Raw genomic sequence first — 15554 nt, forward strand, 5'->3', positions numbered from 1 at the left:
CTGGAAGTTAGGGCAGTGGGGAGCCTACAAAAAAAAAAAACCCTATTCTTCTGAATGAGACGTCAAGTATTCAAGTATTTCCATGTTACTGTTACCTCATTTTTTTTTAACTAAAGAAGAGCTAAGTCACCAATACTTGATTAAATATTGTCATTGAAATAAACCTTAATATAGAAGATACAGAACAAAAATGGTGTAGTGGGTATGTTGGTTTTGCTTCATTGCTATTAATTAAATGCCACCAGCTGTTGAATCACTGACCCATTTGTATTTGTGGAATTGCAGAATGTTCTTGTGGAGCAGCTGGAGTTGTGTGTTGAATACCTGTGGAAGTCTGAGAGATACGAGCTTATTGCTGAGGTTAACAAGCCTATCATTGCTGTTTTTGAGAAGCAGAGGGACTTTAAAGTAAGTTGGTTTATGGTTTGTTTTTTTTTTTAAATTATCTTAAGACAACAGTAAAGATCGACGGAGGGAGTGGGGGGGGCGAAGTGCTTTCTTTAAAAGGAATATTTTTTTCTTCCTGTCTGTAATTTCTCCTTTTAATGCTTTGTGCTGGGAGTAAATGAAAAGCCTCTGGTACCTTACCTTCCTCTTTTACTCTTTTCCGCATCAGTATAATGGTAAATGAACACAAAAACTTTCAAACAAACCTCTTGTGTTAGCCAGTGGATGTGAATTTTTACATGTGGTTTTAAACCAAGAGCACATTTGCATTGTATTTAAGTTTAGACACTGCTGATAGATTGTGTGATGTCTTCACAATTCCAGGGTTTCTTCATTTCTTACTTACTTGGCAATTTCAATACATAATGGATAACCAGATTATAATCTCATTTACTAGTATTTCTGGTTTTAAATTTAAAAAAAGCAAAGAAGTAGGTAGCTATAAGCTGTACGCTGAGGAAGCAGATCTTCTGATTTAAACTTAGTTGAAATTTTGGTTCACTGTCCTGAGAAAATGCTTTCTAGTGGTAATTGCGGATAGCATATCTGCATGGTGTTGGGAGCCGAGTGGAGTTGTTGGCACCCTGCTCTCACCTGCAGATAAGACACTTAGGTTCTCTGGGCAGTCCCTACCACTGCCCAGTGGCCCACTGCCACAAAACTGCGTGCTCAGATGACAGTGAATCTTTAGTGACTGCTGGCAAGGTTAAACCTTAGCATGTGCAGCCATTTTTGCAAAGGTTTGGTAATCCAGCTAAGACAAGCCATGCTTGCGTAGAGCCTTTGTGTCGTTTCCCAAAACGTTTGTGCTCTCTCACTTCCCCTCACTCTCTTTGTTTCTTAATGTAGAGACTGTCTGATTTGTACTACGACATCCACCGGTCATACCTGAAGGTTGCAGAAGTAGTGAACTCTGAGAAACGTCTCTTTGGGCGGTATTACCGTGTTGCATTTTATGGGCAGGTAAGTCAATTTGTGTTCTTTTGTCTCCACAGATTCACAGATTTCAGCCACATTCTTCTAGTCCTGATGTATTTCAGGGAAGCTAAAACAGGGAAACACTTGGCAGTGACTCATGGGGTAGAAAGTGCCTTGTGGGTTATACTCCAAGGAGGATTTCACTCAGAAGAGAGAGCACTCAGTTGCATCTGTGTAAACTGCTGCTATGGATTTAGTGGCGTAATGGAGAACAGACCTGTACATCAGCTTTAGTTCTTGACTTCATCAAGCAGAACTGAGACAGAGGCAGGGCAGGGTTTTTTTTCAGAGTAAAACTTAAATAAAACCAGATAAGGCATCTTTGATATATGGCCCTCTCTTCAAATACATCTTAAAGCAGAGCAGTATGCAGTAGGTGTTTTGTTGTGTTTCTTTCTGACTCCAACTTCTGCTTTCAGGCCACCTCTGATTCTGTGCAATGTACTGTAGAGTAGTTTTATTCCCTCTGCTGTGCTTCAGCATCCTCAAAGCATTATTTTGTGCTTTCTTCCACTACAAACCAGTGTAGCAAACCAGCATGTTCTTTTAAGACCTGGTTTTGGCAAGCAGACAATCTCCTTTACTCTAATAAGGTGTGTAAACAACAGATTGATATGAATCATTCTGTTTGCTAATTAGATTTTAATGCAGAAATTTGCTCTTTTCTCCTTTTGATCTTATTCAAGGCTGTGGTAAGTCTAGTTCTTTGCATGTTTTGTTTAATTCTCCTCACACGTCCTCCACCCTTCCCTGTACTGTTACTGAACATTAACTTTCCTGTGCTCTCAATTCTTTGGTTCATGGCAGATGAAATAACATCGTTTCATTCATTGTTGCATCCTGCAAACTAATTTTTGTTCATTGAGTTACCTGAATTACCAAGCTGTATCTGTCGCCATGTTGTGTGTGTACCATGAGGCCCAATGCTGCATCATCTCATCTCAGTGAAACTTTTTCTCTCGGCTTCACTGGGAGCGGGATTGGACCCCTTCTTCCTCTGTTGAAAAATTGGGTGTAGCATTAATGCTGTTTGAATGCAAGCCTGCTTTCCTGGCCTGTGCAGTCTGTGATGTACGGCAGTGGTAAATGGAGCGCTCTGGGCACGGTGCGGCCACCTGCCTGGTGGCAGGCTTCTCCTTGGAGGAGCAAGCAAATTGGGAGTCATAGCGCAACAAGAAGTCCTTCCTCAAAACGGGGGCAGCTGAGGGGAAAATGGGCCTTTCCTACTTGCAACTTCTTGCCAGAGGCAGCTACTTGTAAGTGGGTAATTTAGCTGCAGCAGTTCTGCTGAGCTGGGTTAAAAAGTCTGTTACAGCGCAATGACTTTTCAGCTGCCAGTGCCACAAGGACAACTACATTTAAACAGCTTTAGTGCTCTGAACCATATGACTTTTTCATAGCTGTGTATTGCTCGGTCTGTTCCCTGGTGCTCCTGGACATTGAGCTCTAAATGCAAACAAGCACAGCTTCCTCCTTCCCTTTTGCAGAAGAGATGTTATGTGGTAGAAAGTGGGACTGCTCTGTATTGCTCCTTGCAGAGGCATAATGACAAAAATGTATGGCACGGTGCAAATAATTAAAGGTAGATCATTCCCATCAGCATTCCTTGTGCTTCATCTACCAAGGAAAACAGGAGTGGGTGTGCAGAACTGATTAAGGAGGGCTCACCAGTACACAAACCACTATAGCAGGTGTGGGAGCTACAGATGAAGCTTGACGCGGAAGAAGAGACAGAGAGAGCAATCTGTTCCCATATTCCGGTTGTGCCTGCATATTTTTCCCTTTGGAAGGTTTCCGTTCTGTATTTCTGTCAGTCCCTTTTTCCCGTGTGCCACTTGCTTCCATCTTGGCTGTGCAAGTGGAAAGGTATCAGGCTTTTTCATCCTTCTGTTGCCAAGAGTACTGCAGGCCTCCATGCTGAAAGCAGTCTCAGTGCCCAATTCATTTAGAACATTAAAAGCTATTCCCTTTTTTTGTGCTTCTGGCAGACTTTGCACACTTCCTCCCAAAAGCTAATGGTTGCAGGTCTTACTAGTATTACACAGTTAACCAGTGTAAACCAGTATGAATCGCTCTGCTTGGGCCGCTACAAAGGAAATGCTCCAGAAGGGAACTCAGTATGCGGGTATAAGATGCGTGGTATGCAGGTATGGGATTCCTGTTCAGTCTTTTACATATATTGGTCTATAAAATACCTGTGGGTAGATACATACGTACACACACACTTATTAAAAATGTATTATTACATATATGCATTTATTCATTAAGCATTTTTGTCAATTGTATCAATAATAAATACATACATATGTTTTGTAAAAATGGAACACTGCTGTTTCTTAACTGAAACAAAAACCACAGAGAAAGCAGATTAAAGGACAAAAGAATACTGCAGATACTGTTTGCAGGGAGAATTTTGGGGGTTCTTAGTGGAAAAAGAAAATCTGCAAGCTGCACCTGAAAACCATTGTTCTTTGTGCAGAGGTGGAGACAGTATTTGGTTACTGCATTGCTGCAGGGACCCTCTGGAAGGATGGCTTGAATGAATGTAGTCCATAGGGAGGATGTTCTCGCCAGAGCGCTTTATTTGCCAGCTCAGAGAGCCGGATCATGGCAGCTGCTGTTTTAGGCTGCACACGCTGTTAAGGGCCTTTGGTGACTACATCTCATTGCACCACCAAGCGGCCACGCTAGCCAGTGCTTACGATTTTATTTACAGATGAGTGTTTTGAGAAGTCAAGATCTCTCTTGAATTAAAAAAAGAAAAAGCTGTTCCATGTGTTGAATAGCTGAAAACTTGTGCTGATAAACAAGGACATGCAAGACTTGTTTTTGGAGCAGTGTTAGGTAAAGGCAGAGCTGAGGTTTTGTTCTCCTATCTGTGCAAGAAGCTGTAGAAGTTGGAGGGCAGATTTTTGTAGCAGTAAGCTGACTGCAGGTTAACATCTGAAGATCAGAAGATGTGTCCCCTTTTCTAAATGTGACAAAACAGCTGTAGCTTCCTTAACAAAAAGGAAGGTGCAACGTGCTCATTTACCATAGGAAGTGATGGGAAGGATCCATTAAATTCTTGGCAGGTAAAGCAGGCGGCTTACCTCAGCCCAGCAGCTGCAGGGACAGTGTGTATTCTTCTAGCAAAGAGCAGAGAAGAGTCAAATTGACTGTGAGCTCCACGGGCTGTGCCCAAGGGTGCATGGGGAGGAAGAAGGCCCTACAATCCCGGGTCACAGCTTGACTCGCAGCACATCAGAGCTCAGTGGAAACCAATAACCTACTGGCCGGGAGGCCATCTCCCTTCCGCTACATTCAGCTGCTCCATGTAATAATTTTCATCTGTAAGGCTGCATTGTTCTTGCAGGGCAAAACCAACCAGTATGAAAATAATCTAGGGATATGCATTGATAATGTGACCTTGGCTGCTTAATATTTTAAAATCCTGAAATTAGAGGATATTTGGCTCCTAAAAAGTGTTTAATCTTACTTTCAATAGTCTTTGCCAGACATGTAGCATATGGCAGATACGATTATTTATAGCTCACAATTAACTTCTGCTTGTCACTTGTCAGATGAAGTACTGTAGGGAATATGTACTTAAATGATGTCTCTTGCATTAGAGACAAGACTAAATCTGTTAGGTTTTTGTTTTCAGGGTCTTTTTTTCAGCAAAACCATTAATACAGATATCATCTTAGTGTGTCGTGCAGCATCAGTAGAGAGATTTGGCACTTGCATATAAACGCTATGTTCCAGCATGCAAGCATACACAGAATCGGTGTTTAAGAGGATAAACTATATTCGTTTGCTATGCAATTAATTTGGAAAACGTTAGGTTTTCTGTTGAAAACATCAAATAGTAACAGAAAACAGATGGTTTTTGACAGAAGCAGTCCTGAGTAGCGTGTTTGAGTATGGCTTTTCTCAGTGAAATCAATAGAAAGTCAATTGCCTGCCCAGCTCAATAAGTCAGCGTCAGCTTTTGCCCTCTAGATTTCTTCCCTAATTACCTGTGAAGTTCTTGATGTGCCTATGGAGTTTAATTGATAATATTGTTAAAAATTGTACAATGTTAGAAGGTCACTGTGAGACTGATTAAGATACTATCGGACAAGCTGCTGTTGCTGCTATTAGTCATTGGCTTCCAGTAATGCCCACGTTGCTGTTGGCACTTGCTAAATTAACAGACAATTTTATTGCCTCTTGTCCTCACTGAAGGAGAAGCCAGATATGCCTGTATTTGTTAATCCTTACTGAAATAAATCTTAGGATTTTTTTCCTAAACAAACATTGAAGTTTACAGCTAATTTATTTTAATTCTTTAAAATAAATTTAATTAGTAATTAATAAATTTAATTCTTTAAAATTTATTTAATTCTTTAAAGTTGAAATATGCTTCAACATGAAAAGGCTGGATTTTGCATGAATACCTTCCAAAGAGATTTTGGAGTTACCTCTTGACTTCATTTGTGCTTCTCTCTTTTTTGACAGATGGCAGTTTTCCTAGGAATATTGTAGAATTAGCTGTCCAAGCCACGTTCTGTAAAGTTTAAAGGGCCTTGGGTCTGACATCATTCATGCTGTCTTCCTTTCCCCTTTATCCCTGCAGCCTCAGGTATTTTCCTCCAGGTCACTTTACGTTAAGGTGAAAGGAGGAGGCTTTGGGTACAGCTGCAGTGGTTTAACACTGCCAGATTTCAGCAGCAGCATGTGAAATCCCAGGAGGAGGGCCGGTGCTGCTCATGGTGTTGGGATAAATCCAGTCCTTGTTAATGGGGCACCTGCTGCTTTCTGCTCAGCTGGGAGAGCTTCTCCTGGAGTGTTGATGTACATATGGTTGGCATTTCTTCTGAAGCCTGACAGGTTCAGCTCTTCAAGGGAGCCTTTTATTAAAGCTCTGCCAAGTCCATCCAGTGTGATAAGTTAATGACCTTAACAAGACTGAGCTTTTTTTTTTTTTTTGCAAAGGAGCACAGTCTGTGCATCTTTTTTCTTTTCAAATGTAAGTCATTTAGTAATTATCTCTGAAAATGCTGCAATTCCATATGGCCTTTCAGATGCTACCAGAGTTCCTCTTCAGCTGCCCTGAACAGTTCACAGGTGCTGCCCATGCAGTGGCCCTGCACATCACTGTGGGCAGGAGCGCCCTGCACCTCGCTGCCGGCGGCAGTGCCCTGCCCGGTGCCCAGCCTTTGCCTGCAGACAGAGCTCCCAGATAGGGTGTGCTGGAGGTGGCACGCTGCACGCACGCCAGCTGGGCTGGGCATCCAGCAAACAGCTGTTACACTCTTGTTCTGTTAGCATACTGCTTCCGAAATAGTTAATTTAACCAAATGACTAAAATTTAAAGGACTTCTAATGCCCAGTTTTTAATTTATTAGGGATTTTTCATCATACACACATCAGCATTCTCAAGAAAGCACTTTAACTCTTTAAACAGCTAGGTCTGTTACATGAATAAATGCATATGAGTTATTTCGTGGGTAACTTTGGAGATACCAGACCAGTATAAATGTAGACCTCTAGGTATACGTCTGCTAGGAGTGGAGAGAGGTAAGCTTTTAACTTAGGTGTTGGAAATGGCATACTGGAGGCTCTGGTGGGTATACAGGCAACCTTGCTTCCTGATGTAAGCGCCTTGTTTAGGCTTTGCCCTGCCTGTTGTGTTCACTGTATCCTTCCATTTCATTCCAAACAGGGTTTTTTTGAAGAAGAGGAAGGTAAAGAGTATATATATAAAGAACCCAAATTAACCGGCTTGTCTGAGATCTCTCAAAGGCTGATGAAACTTTATGCAGACAAGTTTGGAATAGATAACGTGAAGATCATCCAGGATTCCAACAAGGTATGAAAGATGTGCAGTTCTTGCAGGAGGGGGAGAAGTGAGTGCACAGCTCTTGTTTTGAGAGCTGTGTTTTGAAGGAATGTGAACTGCGTGTATGTGTAAACTACTGTGACTTAGTTTTACAACCAAAAAAAGACCCTCACCTTATAGCGTGGCAGGTGCTGTATGGAAACAACAATGTTCTAGCAGGGCATCAGAGTCAATGGGAAAAGAGCGTATTCCAGCATATGCCTGCAGAGAGCACGCAGGTGTTTACTGCAGCGCAGAGGCGGGTTGTTTTCTCTCTTGTTTAGCTTTCATCCGCTTTTGCCAATAGCTATATTTTTATGGACCTCCTGGTTAAATATCTTTATATTAATCTGTTGTCTGAGTATTACATTTGGAAGTCTCAGTTTTAATCGGTATTGCTGGGATAGATAAAAGCATCAGAAATATAATGGATGCCTTGGAAGCTCATCACACTTAACGGAATTTTATTATGTTTACCACTGTTACTCAGGTCAACCCCAAAGACTTGGATCCAAAATATGCGTATATCCAGGTGACATATGTCACACCTTTCTTTGAGGAAAAAGAAGCTGAAGATCGAAAGACTGACTTCGAAATGCATCACAACATCAACCGTTTTGTGTTTGAAACACCTTTCACGCTCTCAGGAAAAAAGCACGGGGGTGTAGAAGAGCAGTGCAAGAGGCGCACAATCCTGACAAGTACGTTCGCTCCAGCTGCTTCCCCCCTACCATCCCACCTTTGCCAGTTAAGCCCAGCAGTGCGTTTCATGTGCCAGGTTTTCCCCAGTGAGTGGGCACAGCCTGTTGTGCAGCACGATAAGTAAGCTTTTTGGTGTGTCCATTGGCAAAATACGTACTTTCTTACAATCCTGCTGACCGTCCTAGGGAAAGTTACTTTCATTTGTGGAGTTATCAGCTGTCTTCTTTTTCCTTATTATTGACATCTTAACTGTTCCTGCAGTGATGTAATTTGGGAGTGGTTCTGCTGGAGGCAGCTTAGCCCTCGGAACCATTGTTCTTTTAAGAATAAACAAGTCAAAGAAAAAGCGAAGTTGGGTGCCTATTCTGCTAAGAAGAGTAAAACTTAGAAGATAGGAATTTTTGTTCAAAATGGAAGTAAGATACATTATATGGAGGTTTTTTTAAGTGAGGGGTAAGATTTCATTTCATTGGGCACAATCAGTGTTTTAAAACAGGAATGTCAGGAGCGCTGGGTATGTCTGTTCTTGCTGGGTCATATTAAACAGAAAATATTTAGTTCCTTATCACAATTAAAGTAGCTTTTTAAAGAGGCATCCTTTCTGAAACTACTACTGAAACCTGCCCTGTCAGAATTTTGGCGGGGAGTATGTGAAACTGTCTGAGATGGAGGCGTTGTTCTCATGGGCAGCCATGAGCAGAGAGGCTGATGTTTACAGCAAAGGCTTCTGAGTGACAGAAAATCCAGTTCCCCATCGACTTCAGCACATCTGCTTCCCCCAAAGGGCAAAGTGAAGAAAGCTGCTTACTGTACAGGCATAGTCGCCTAAAAGTTCTGTTCTGGCAAGTCAGGAGAGGCATTGGTGTCTGGGGGCACCTTGTTAAGTGACACAGCTTTGCTTGTAAGAAGAAGAAAGGAGGAGTGGCGTGTGTGTGATATTTTACGTGCTTGAGCAGCAGTAGGTGTTTTGAGATCTGCATTGAAGCAGGCAGTTTCACTGACTTGAAAGTGGAGCTGTATGGTATGTCTGGCAAAAACAGAGAGGGTTGTTCTTCCAGCAGAACGTTTTCCCTGGGTTATTACATGCTGTCATCAGCTCCCACCGCTCTCAGCCTGGATCCATCTTCAGTATTAGGTGGGAGTTTGATGACCACCTCTTCTCCCCTGCTTTTCCCTCTGGCACCTGCCTCACCTCAGAGATTTCTCTAAAAGAAGTGTCTGTCTTCTCTTCTTCTTCTTCCCCTCCTCTCCCCTCCCTTCCGATAAAGTTATATGTTTTCATTTGCTTCCTACATAAAAAAAAAAGTGCTTTTAGTTTGGGAAGCAAGCAAGGCTTACCGGTATGACCGGAGGAGCAGTGGAAGTTAATTCTCCTCGGGCAGAGGGATGGGTGGCTGTAACGGTACCTGCTCAGCATCTCTGCTCCAGAGCTTGCTGCTGCGTTGTGCAGAGGACAAGTGCAGTCTGGCTGCAGTCTGTGGGTCACTGGCTCTCTGTTGTGCCTGGCTGTGACTCGTGCTTCCAGCTCTGGAAGTCATGGGTTTCCTGCCCTCCAAGGAGACAGCCACCCTGTAAGCTGGAGCTCATTTAGGTCTGAGCTGATGGGCAGAAGATGCTTGCAGCAGGAGGGCATACACAGAGTTAGGGAGGCCTTCCAAAGTGCGTAGGGCAATCAGGAAAAGATTGTTAGATCAAGCTTAATGTGCCATAACTGTACCTTTGCCAGAATTTCTGAGATCTGTGAAAAGGCCTTGACTGGAAGGAAGGGGTTTTAACTATGAATAATTCCTCTGTCAGCTCCCATGGCAGTATTTAGGTTGAATACTAAAAGTAACTCCTTACTTCTTTAAGGATTTAATAGTAGTTCATCTGTGATACCCAATTCAGCTAAACTAGAGGCTCCTGCCTCTTAACTTGAAACATGCTTGATGGGATGTTTTGAGCTGTTTGAAGTTTGATACGGGCTTATCGTTTGGTGCTTTAATTCGGAAGAAATTTATGGATGCCAGAATCTGAGTGGTGAGAGCTTTTTGCCACGTGGATGTGACAGAGCTCAGTAGCAAACACTGGTGAATTCCAAAGGAAATGCTCTTCCAGTGCCAGGTACATCAAATTCAATTTGGACCTGCTGTGTCACTTTCACTCATTTGGTGATGAGAATTTAATTTGTATGGAGTTGTTCACTCAGCCAACAAGAGTTGATACTTTGACTTAATTGTTTTGCTTTCTTAAGTACTCTCCTGTTGGCTGAGTTTCTCTGATTCATCTCTTGCTTTTGAGCAGCCAGTCACTTGTTTCCCTACGTGAAGAAGCGTATTCAAGTCATAAGCCAAACCAGCACAGAGCTGAACCCTATCGAAGTAGCGATAGATGAGATGTCCAAAAAAGTCTCAGAGCTCAATCAGCTTTGCACAATGGAAGAAGTGGACATGATCCGACTGCAGCTCAAACTCCAAGGAAGTGTCAGTGTCAAGGTAATGACAATTTGCCTTTTTTCTTCTTTTTTTCAATGCATCTGCTTAAATTCTTATTCTGCTTTTCATCATTCCAGACGTGTTTTGTCTATTTTATATTTCTGCTCATATCTTGTATTCCAGTGCAATCAGAGCACACTCTAAAAACGTAAGGGGATGGAGTTGGAAGTTTTGATGACTGCTGGGTTTATGTGCAAATATAACTATTTCAGTCAAATCTTCTCTAAATAAATGTTAAGACCTTTCTAACAAGATCATCACTTGAGAATACAGCCCATCACACAGCCAAGCATGCAGATTCTTCAAAGGGAGTTTTGTTAGGGTTAGTTTTGTCACTTCCTGTTTAGAAAAGTTGGGATTGGCAAGAGGTGCATGTATTTCTGCTGCCCTCATTAAAATGTCTTCAAATGCAGAGCTTTCTAGATGGTTAACTGTAGCCGAGGGCTTTCAAAGGCCAGCAGAGATCTGCAGTTTGTGCGAGGCTCACCAGCTCCCTCTTCCTCAGTAAAACTCTCCAGGTTTCATTCAGGTGAGGAGAGGAGTGATGCTCTTCACACAGGCTTGGTTGCCTGAGGCCAGTCCCCAAGCTGTGGAACACAAGAGAAAATGGCAATAAACTGCTTGTTCTCTGCACCTAAGCTGTGTATTTTTCCCCCAGGTAAATGCTGGACCGATGGCCTATGCTCGAGCTTTTCTTGAAGAGACAAATGCTAAGAGATATCCTGATAATCAAGTTAAGCTTCTGAAGGAAATCTTCAGGTAAGCATTAAGTTTAGACTTTCCACCCTCTGCATAGTATGAGTAACATGAGTAGATGTAACATGAAATCAGGCTGAATTGAACCAGGCTGGTTTACATCTGCATTTACCCTGTCTTACAAGTCATTCCCAAGAAAATATTTACTGAAGTTTTGGGCTGTCCTAGGAGCCTGCATTATTCTTGATCTGAGGATGAGTTCTGAAGTGCACTTCTAACAAAGTTGTAATTTGCAAGGGTGAGAAGTAGTACAGTGGTGTGTGTATATGTATAGATATTTCATTACTACAAAATGTGTATGGTTGTTCTTTGTGTATGGTTTTGTGCTTGTAGGCAATTTGCAGAAGCATGTGGACATGCTCTTGATGTCAACGAACGCCTTATTAAGGAGGACCAATTTGAATACCAGGGAGAGATGAAGTCTCATTATAAGGATATGCTCAACGAGCTGTCTGCAGTTATGAATGAACAGGTGAGATCATCTATTCTGGTGCTGGTTGGGCTGAACGAGGGTGGCTAGTTGTGTCTTCTAGCAACGAATGAAGCTGTAGAGTAAAATACTAGAAGCAAAACCTGGCACTGCAAGTCACTGAGAAAACATAGTTTACTCTTCCCCCCGCCCTGCCCCCTTTTTTTTAAATCCAGCTGTATTATATATAATGAATCTGATTGATCAACAAAGATTTGTCGTCTTACCTGTCTTGCTACGTATTGAAAAGTTGAACGCTCATGAGGCTAAATGCAGACTGAAGTCTAGAAGCATAGAAAGTTAATCAGTTAAACTTGTGGTTTATGCTTTGCTTCCTTTATCCTACAGCTGTGATGTATTTAATTAAAACAGTAAATTGCTTTAGGACCTAGCTTATAACTGGAGGAGGTATCTTTATCATTTCTATTTGTATTCAGCTTTCAGAGCAAGAGTTACTTCTTTTTTGTATTTAAGTACACTGTCAAAATACATGTCGTGTTAAAAGTCTGTCAGCTGTTAGCAGCTTCAGAAGGGTGAGCGTGCATGGCTACATGATACGAAATGCATCCCAAAATGCTGAACTGGGCTTCAGTGCACACTTGCAGCTATTCTATTCCTGTCTCTATGCAGATATTTTTATTATGTTTCCTGTTTTAATTTAAATATTGAGTGATTGTGCATAGTAAAGTGCAAATTAAATCATGCTTAATTATTTCTCTGCATGCTTGTGAGGAGGCCACTTTAGCCTGCACCAAGAAATACGTACTCTATAGCAGTTGCACTGCATTCCCAGTTGCCTATAGCACACATAAGCGCTGTTTGCGTACAGAGTTACTTTGTTTAACCATTGGTATTGGTGGTGGCATCTCACAGAAGCATCTGGTTGGCACCCCATTAGACAATGCTCTACTATTCATTTTCACATGTGAAGAGAACAAAAATTTTCCAGAATTTTTGGCCCATGGTTGTTCTTATGGTGGAGTAGAGCTAGTTTTCCCCAAGGTGTAAAGCTGTGTAATTGCTTTGAAGGCTTGGTGTATGCCAGGTGGGGGTCGAGCTCCATGGTGGTTGCTGTTCTATTCTCCATTCCTGTTTAGGTGTATAAAGATTTGTGAACCTCAAGCATTCCAGTAATTTCGTCATAACTAACATTTAATGCTGTTTGTTATATTAAATACGTAAGTATTAAGGGTATCATTTGTTACTCAGTGTTCATGCCTCTGCCATGGAAGTTATTTGGGCCATCCAGTCAATGTGCATAGGCAGTACCATATGTCTTGTGCGAACTACTGTTCCTCACAAGAATGGAAAATGTATGGTCAACTTAAATGATGCATGAGCAGCCCATGAGTTTCAGCATTCATAAAATATTTGGTGAGTTCTGTTCAATACTCACACCTGTATTTATGTTGGTGAGCTCTGCATTTTCTTCATGTAAATGAAAAGACTAAATAATAGAAAATTACTTGTACATAACAGTGTTAATATGTTAATAAGTTAAGAGTTCATCCAGCAAAAGTCAAAATCCTCATCTGTTTAACAAAAATCGTCTGAATTTGAAAGTCCACACTGAAAACCAGTCTCCCACTTGCAGCCCTGCGGGGCAGCCTTGTAAGTGACAGCCCAGTTTTCCAGGTGGCGTGACTTTTGGGAAAACTCTACTCCTCTTGCAGTGAATGCATGAGCCCCCTGCTTCTGAGCAGAATGTTGCCTCGGAGAAATCACACGCTGTAAATTGCGGCTGAAACATTTATCTCGCAGTTGGAAAGCTCGAGGCTCTGTTGTAACTGTGCTGTGTGCTTCCCACCAGTAAGGTTTGCCATCTTTCCCATTGTCGTATTCAGGAGGGCTTCGTTGGCTCACCCACTGACAGTGACTCTTTCATCACCATATGTTTTTCTCTTTTTTTGTTTTGTTTTGTTTTTCTTTTCTGACAGCTCTGTCATGGTCCTTGCTTATACAGCTTCTCTTCTTCCCTGTCTAACATTTCCCTCAATACTATAGCCAAAAGTGGTATGTTCATTTTTCTTACATCTATTTTTTCTTTTAATGTCATGTACTTTCTTCACTTTCTGGTTTTTCTACTCGGTACATTTGTTTAGTTTCATGTCTAATGACTCCCTTGCTCAGGGAGTTAAAAAAAAAGGACAAGATATATGTGTAGTGTATTGTCCACGAGCAGTGTTGAGACGCATGTTCTTTAGGATCCTAGTCATGAGCTTGGGGAGGTCAGCGGGGCAGCTTGACAAGAGCCTCCTAAGGCAAAAGCATGTGCCAGTAGTAGCAAAAGTGGCCAGATGGAAGGGCTAGGGACAAATGGCATAGGAAGGTATCAATTAAGCCAAGCCCCCCTTGTCCCATGAGCGTGGTCCCCTTCCCACAGCCCGACCCACCATGCTGCTTGTGGCCATACAGCTACTGCCAGGCAGTGCCTGAGTCCCAGTGCTGCTCCTCCTCCTCCTGCTCCAGCCTGCGGCGTGGGGGCAGCTCCCTCCCCAGTTGCAAGCTGTACATGGGGGCCGCGTGGTCATGTCTGCCCAAGTAATAAATGTGGTGTGGTTGACCTGCAACCCTGACTGGGGATAACTGGGGGTTGATGGCATAAGATTAGGCCTGGAACTTTCTGAAGGGGGGAGGTTTCTCTCCCACCACTGACAGCTGTGTGGTCAGTGGGGGTGGCCCATGTCTCTGCTGTGGATGCTTCAACATAGTGCCCCATGGAAGAGAGCAGGTTTTCAGTCCATATTTATAGAAGTGAGTGGGGAAAAATAGCTATTACCAAGGCTAAAAATAACTTCTTCAGAAAAAAAAATACATCTTTCTTGCTAAAGCCTATATCTAGGGCAGGGCAGAGCAAGTGTTTGCCACTGCTCCTCCCCGAGAGTCCAGCTCTGCCTACAGCCTCAGCCTGGCAGTTGGTCCAAACCCTGCCTAATGGGCATAATTTTTCAGCTGCCATGCATGTGAAGCTTGGTGGGGATGCTGCATGCCCCAAATGACCACGTGGGCAGAGCTGGGGCTGGTCTGTACCACGCTCAGTAGGTGCTAGTGCAGGTGTCTGCTGAGTTTATAAAATGTAGGTGACTTCTCAGTTGTGTTTGTATGAGAGTTGTTAAAGAAAGGTAGTTCAGGGAACCCCATGAAGCACCACCTGGCAGAAGCCAGTTACCCCAGCCCAGCCCCATTCCCCTCCAGTTCAGAGGACATCCTCCATCTCACTGCAGCCTCCGGTCACTTCTGGGTCCCCGGGCAGAGTCCTTTTCCTCTGTCAGGTCTTTAGCATCATTGTGTAATAAATAAAAAATGGGCAATCCTTGATTAGACAGTGAACACTTGGTTAGACAGTGAACAATTCAGGCACGAAACTGTTCAGATCTCTCTCACTCTTTTCTTTTTTATTAAAAGATTGTCTACAAGGAGGACTCGGCAAAACAGCAAGGAATGGAGCGCAGTTATTCACGAGTCGTCAATAGAGCCAGCTCATCTGCGCCAGCAGCAGCCACCCCGGCAAATCCTGATGCTTGACTGTGCGGGGAATGCACGGCCTTGGGAAGGCCGGGGGTGGCTGTGGCGAGGGGTGGTTGGGTTTGGGGTTTTTTTTTCCTTTTAGATTAATAGTACTGAAAATTAATTTGATCATGGACAATGCCAGGAAAAAGATTTGTGGGTTATGTTTTTAATTTATTGGAAGTCTTCACGGTGTTATTTTTTAAAACTGCAAGCTTGATACTGTTTTTATTCTTTTGCCTGCCCCAGTATTTGCACATTCCCTATCTTTTTTTTTTTGTTGTTGTCAATTTTTGGTTTTGAACAGCCTTTATTAAGCCAGGCTGATTATGAAATCCCGTTGAACAGATAGGTACACAGCAAACCCTAGGTTTGC

The 15554-nt window shown here is 42.6% G+C and overlaps 1 protein-coding gene across 4 annotated transcripts in view; it reads left to right on the plus strand.

The window, feature by feature from the left end:
- Window positions 1–15219, plus strand: part of DOCK10 (dedicator of cytokinesis 10) — a 78430-nt gene extending 63211 nt beyond the window's left edge. For all 4 annotated transcript variants that reach the window (XM_035888857.1, XM_035888858.1, XM_035888855.1 and 1 more), the window contains 8 exons: window positions 286–408; window positions 1297–1410; window positions 7115–7261; window positions 7761–7971; window positions 10256–10446; window positions 11105–11205; window positions 11536–11674; window positions 15077–15219. In XM_035888857.1, coding sequence (XP_035744750.1) covers window positions 286–408; window positions 1297–1410; window positions 7115–7261; window positions 7761–7971; window positions 10256–10446; window positions 11105–11205; window positions 11536–11674; window positions 15077–15196 — 1146 coding nt within the window. In that variant the 3' untranslated portion in view covers window positions 15197–15219. The remainder of the gene's footprint in view (window positions 1–285; window positions 409–1296; window positions 1411–7114; window positions 7262–7760; window positions 7972–10255; window positions 10447–11104; window positions 11206–11535; window positions 11675–15076) is intronic.
- Window positions 15220–15554: the final 335 nt, after the last annotated feature.

The sequence above is a fragment of the Egretta garzetta genome, unplaced genomic scaffold (genome assembly GCF_000687185.1).
Source record: "Egretta garzetta isolate BGI_Z169 unplaced genomic scaffold, ASM68718v1 scaffold161, whole genome shotgun sequence".
Classification (NCBI taxonomy): Eukaryota; Metazoa; Chordata; class Aves; order Pelecaniformes; family Ardeidae; genus Egretta; species Egretta garzetta.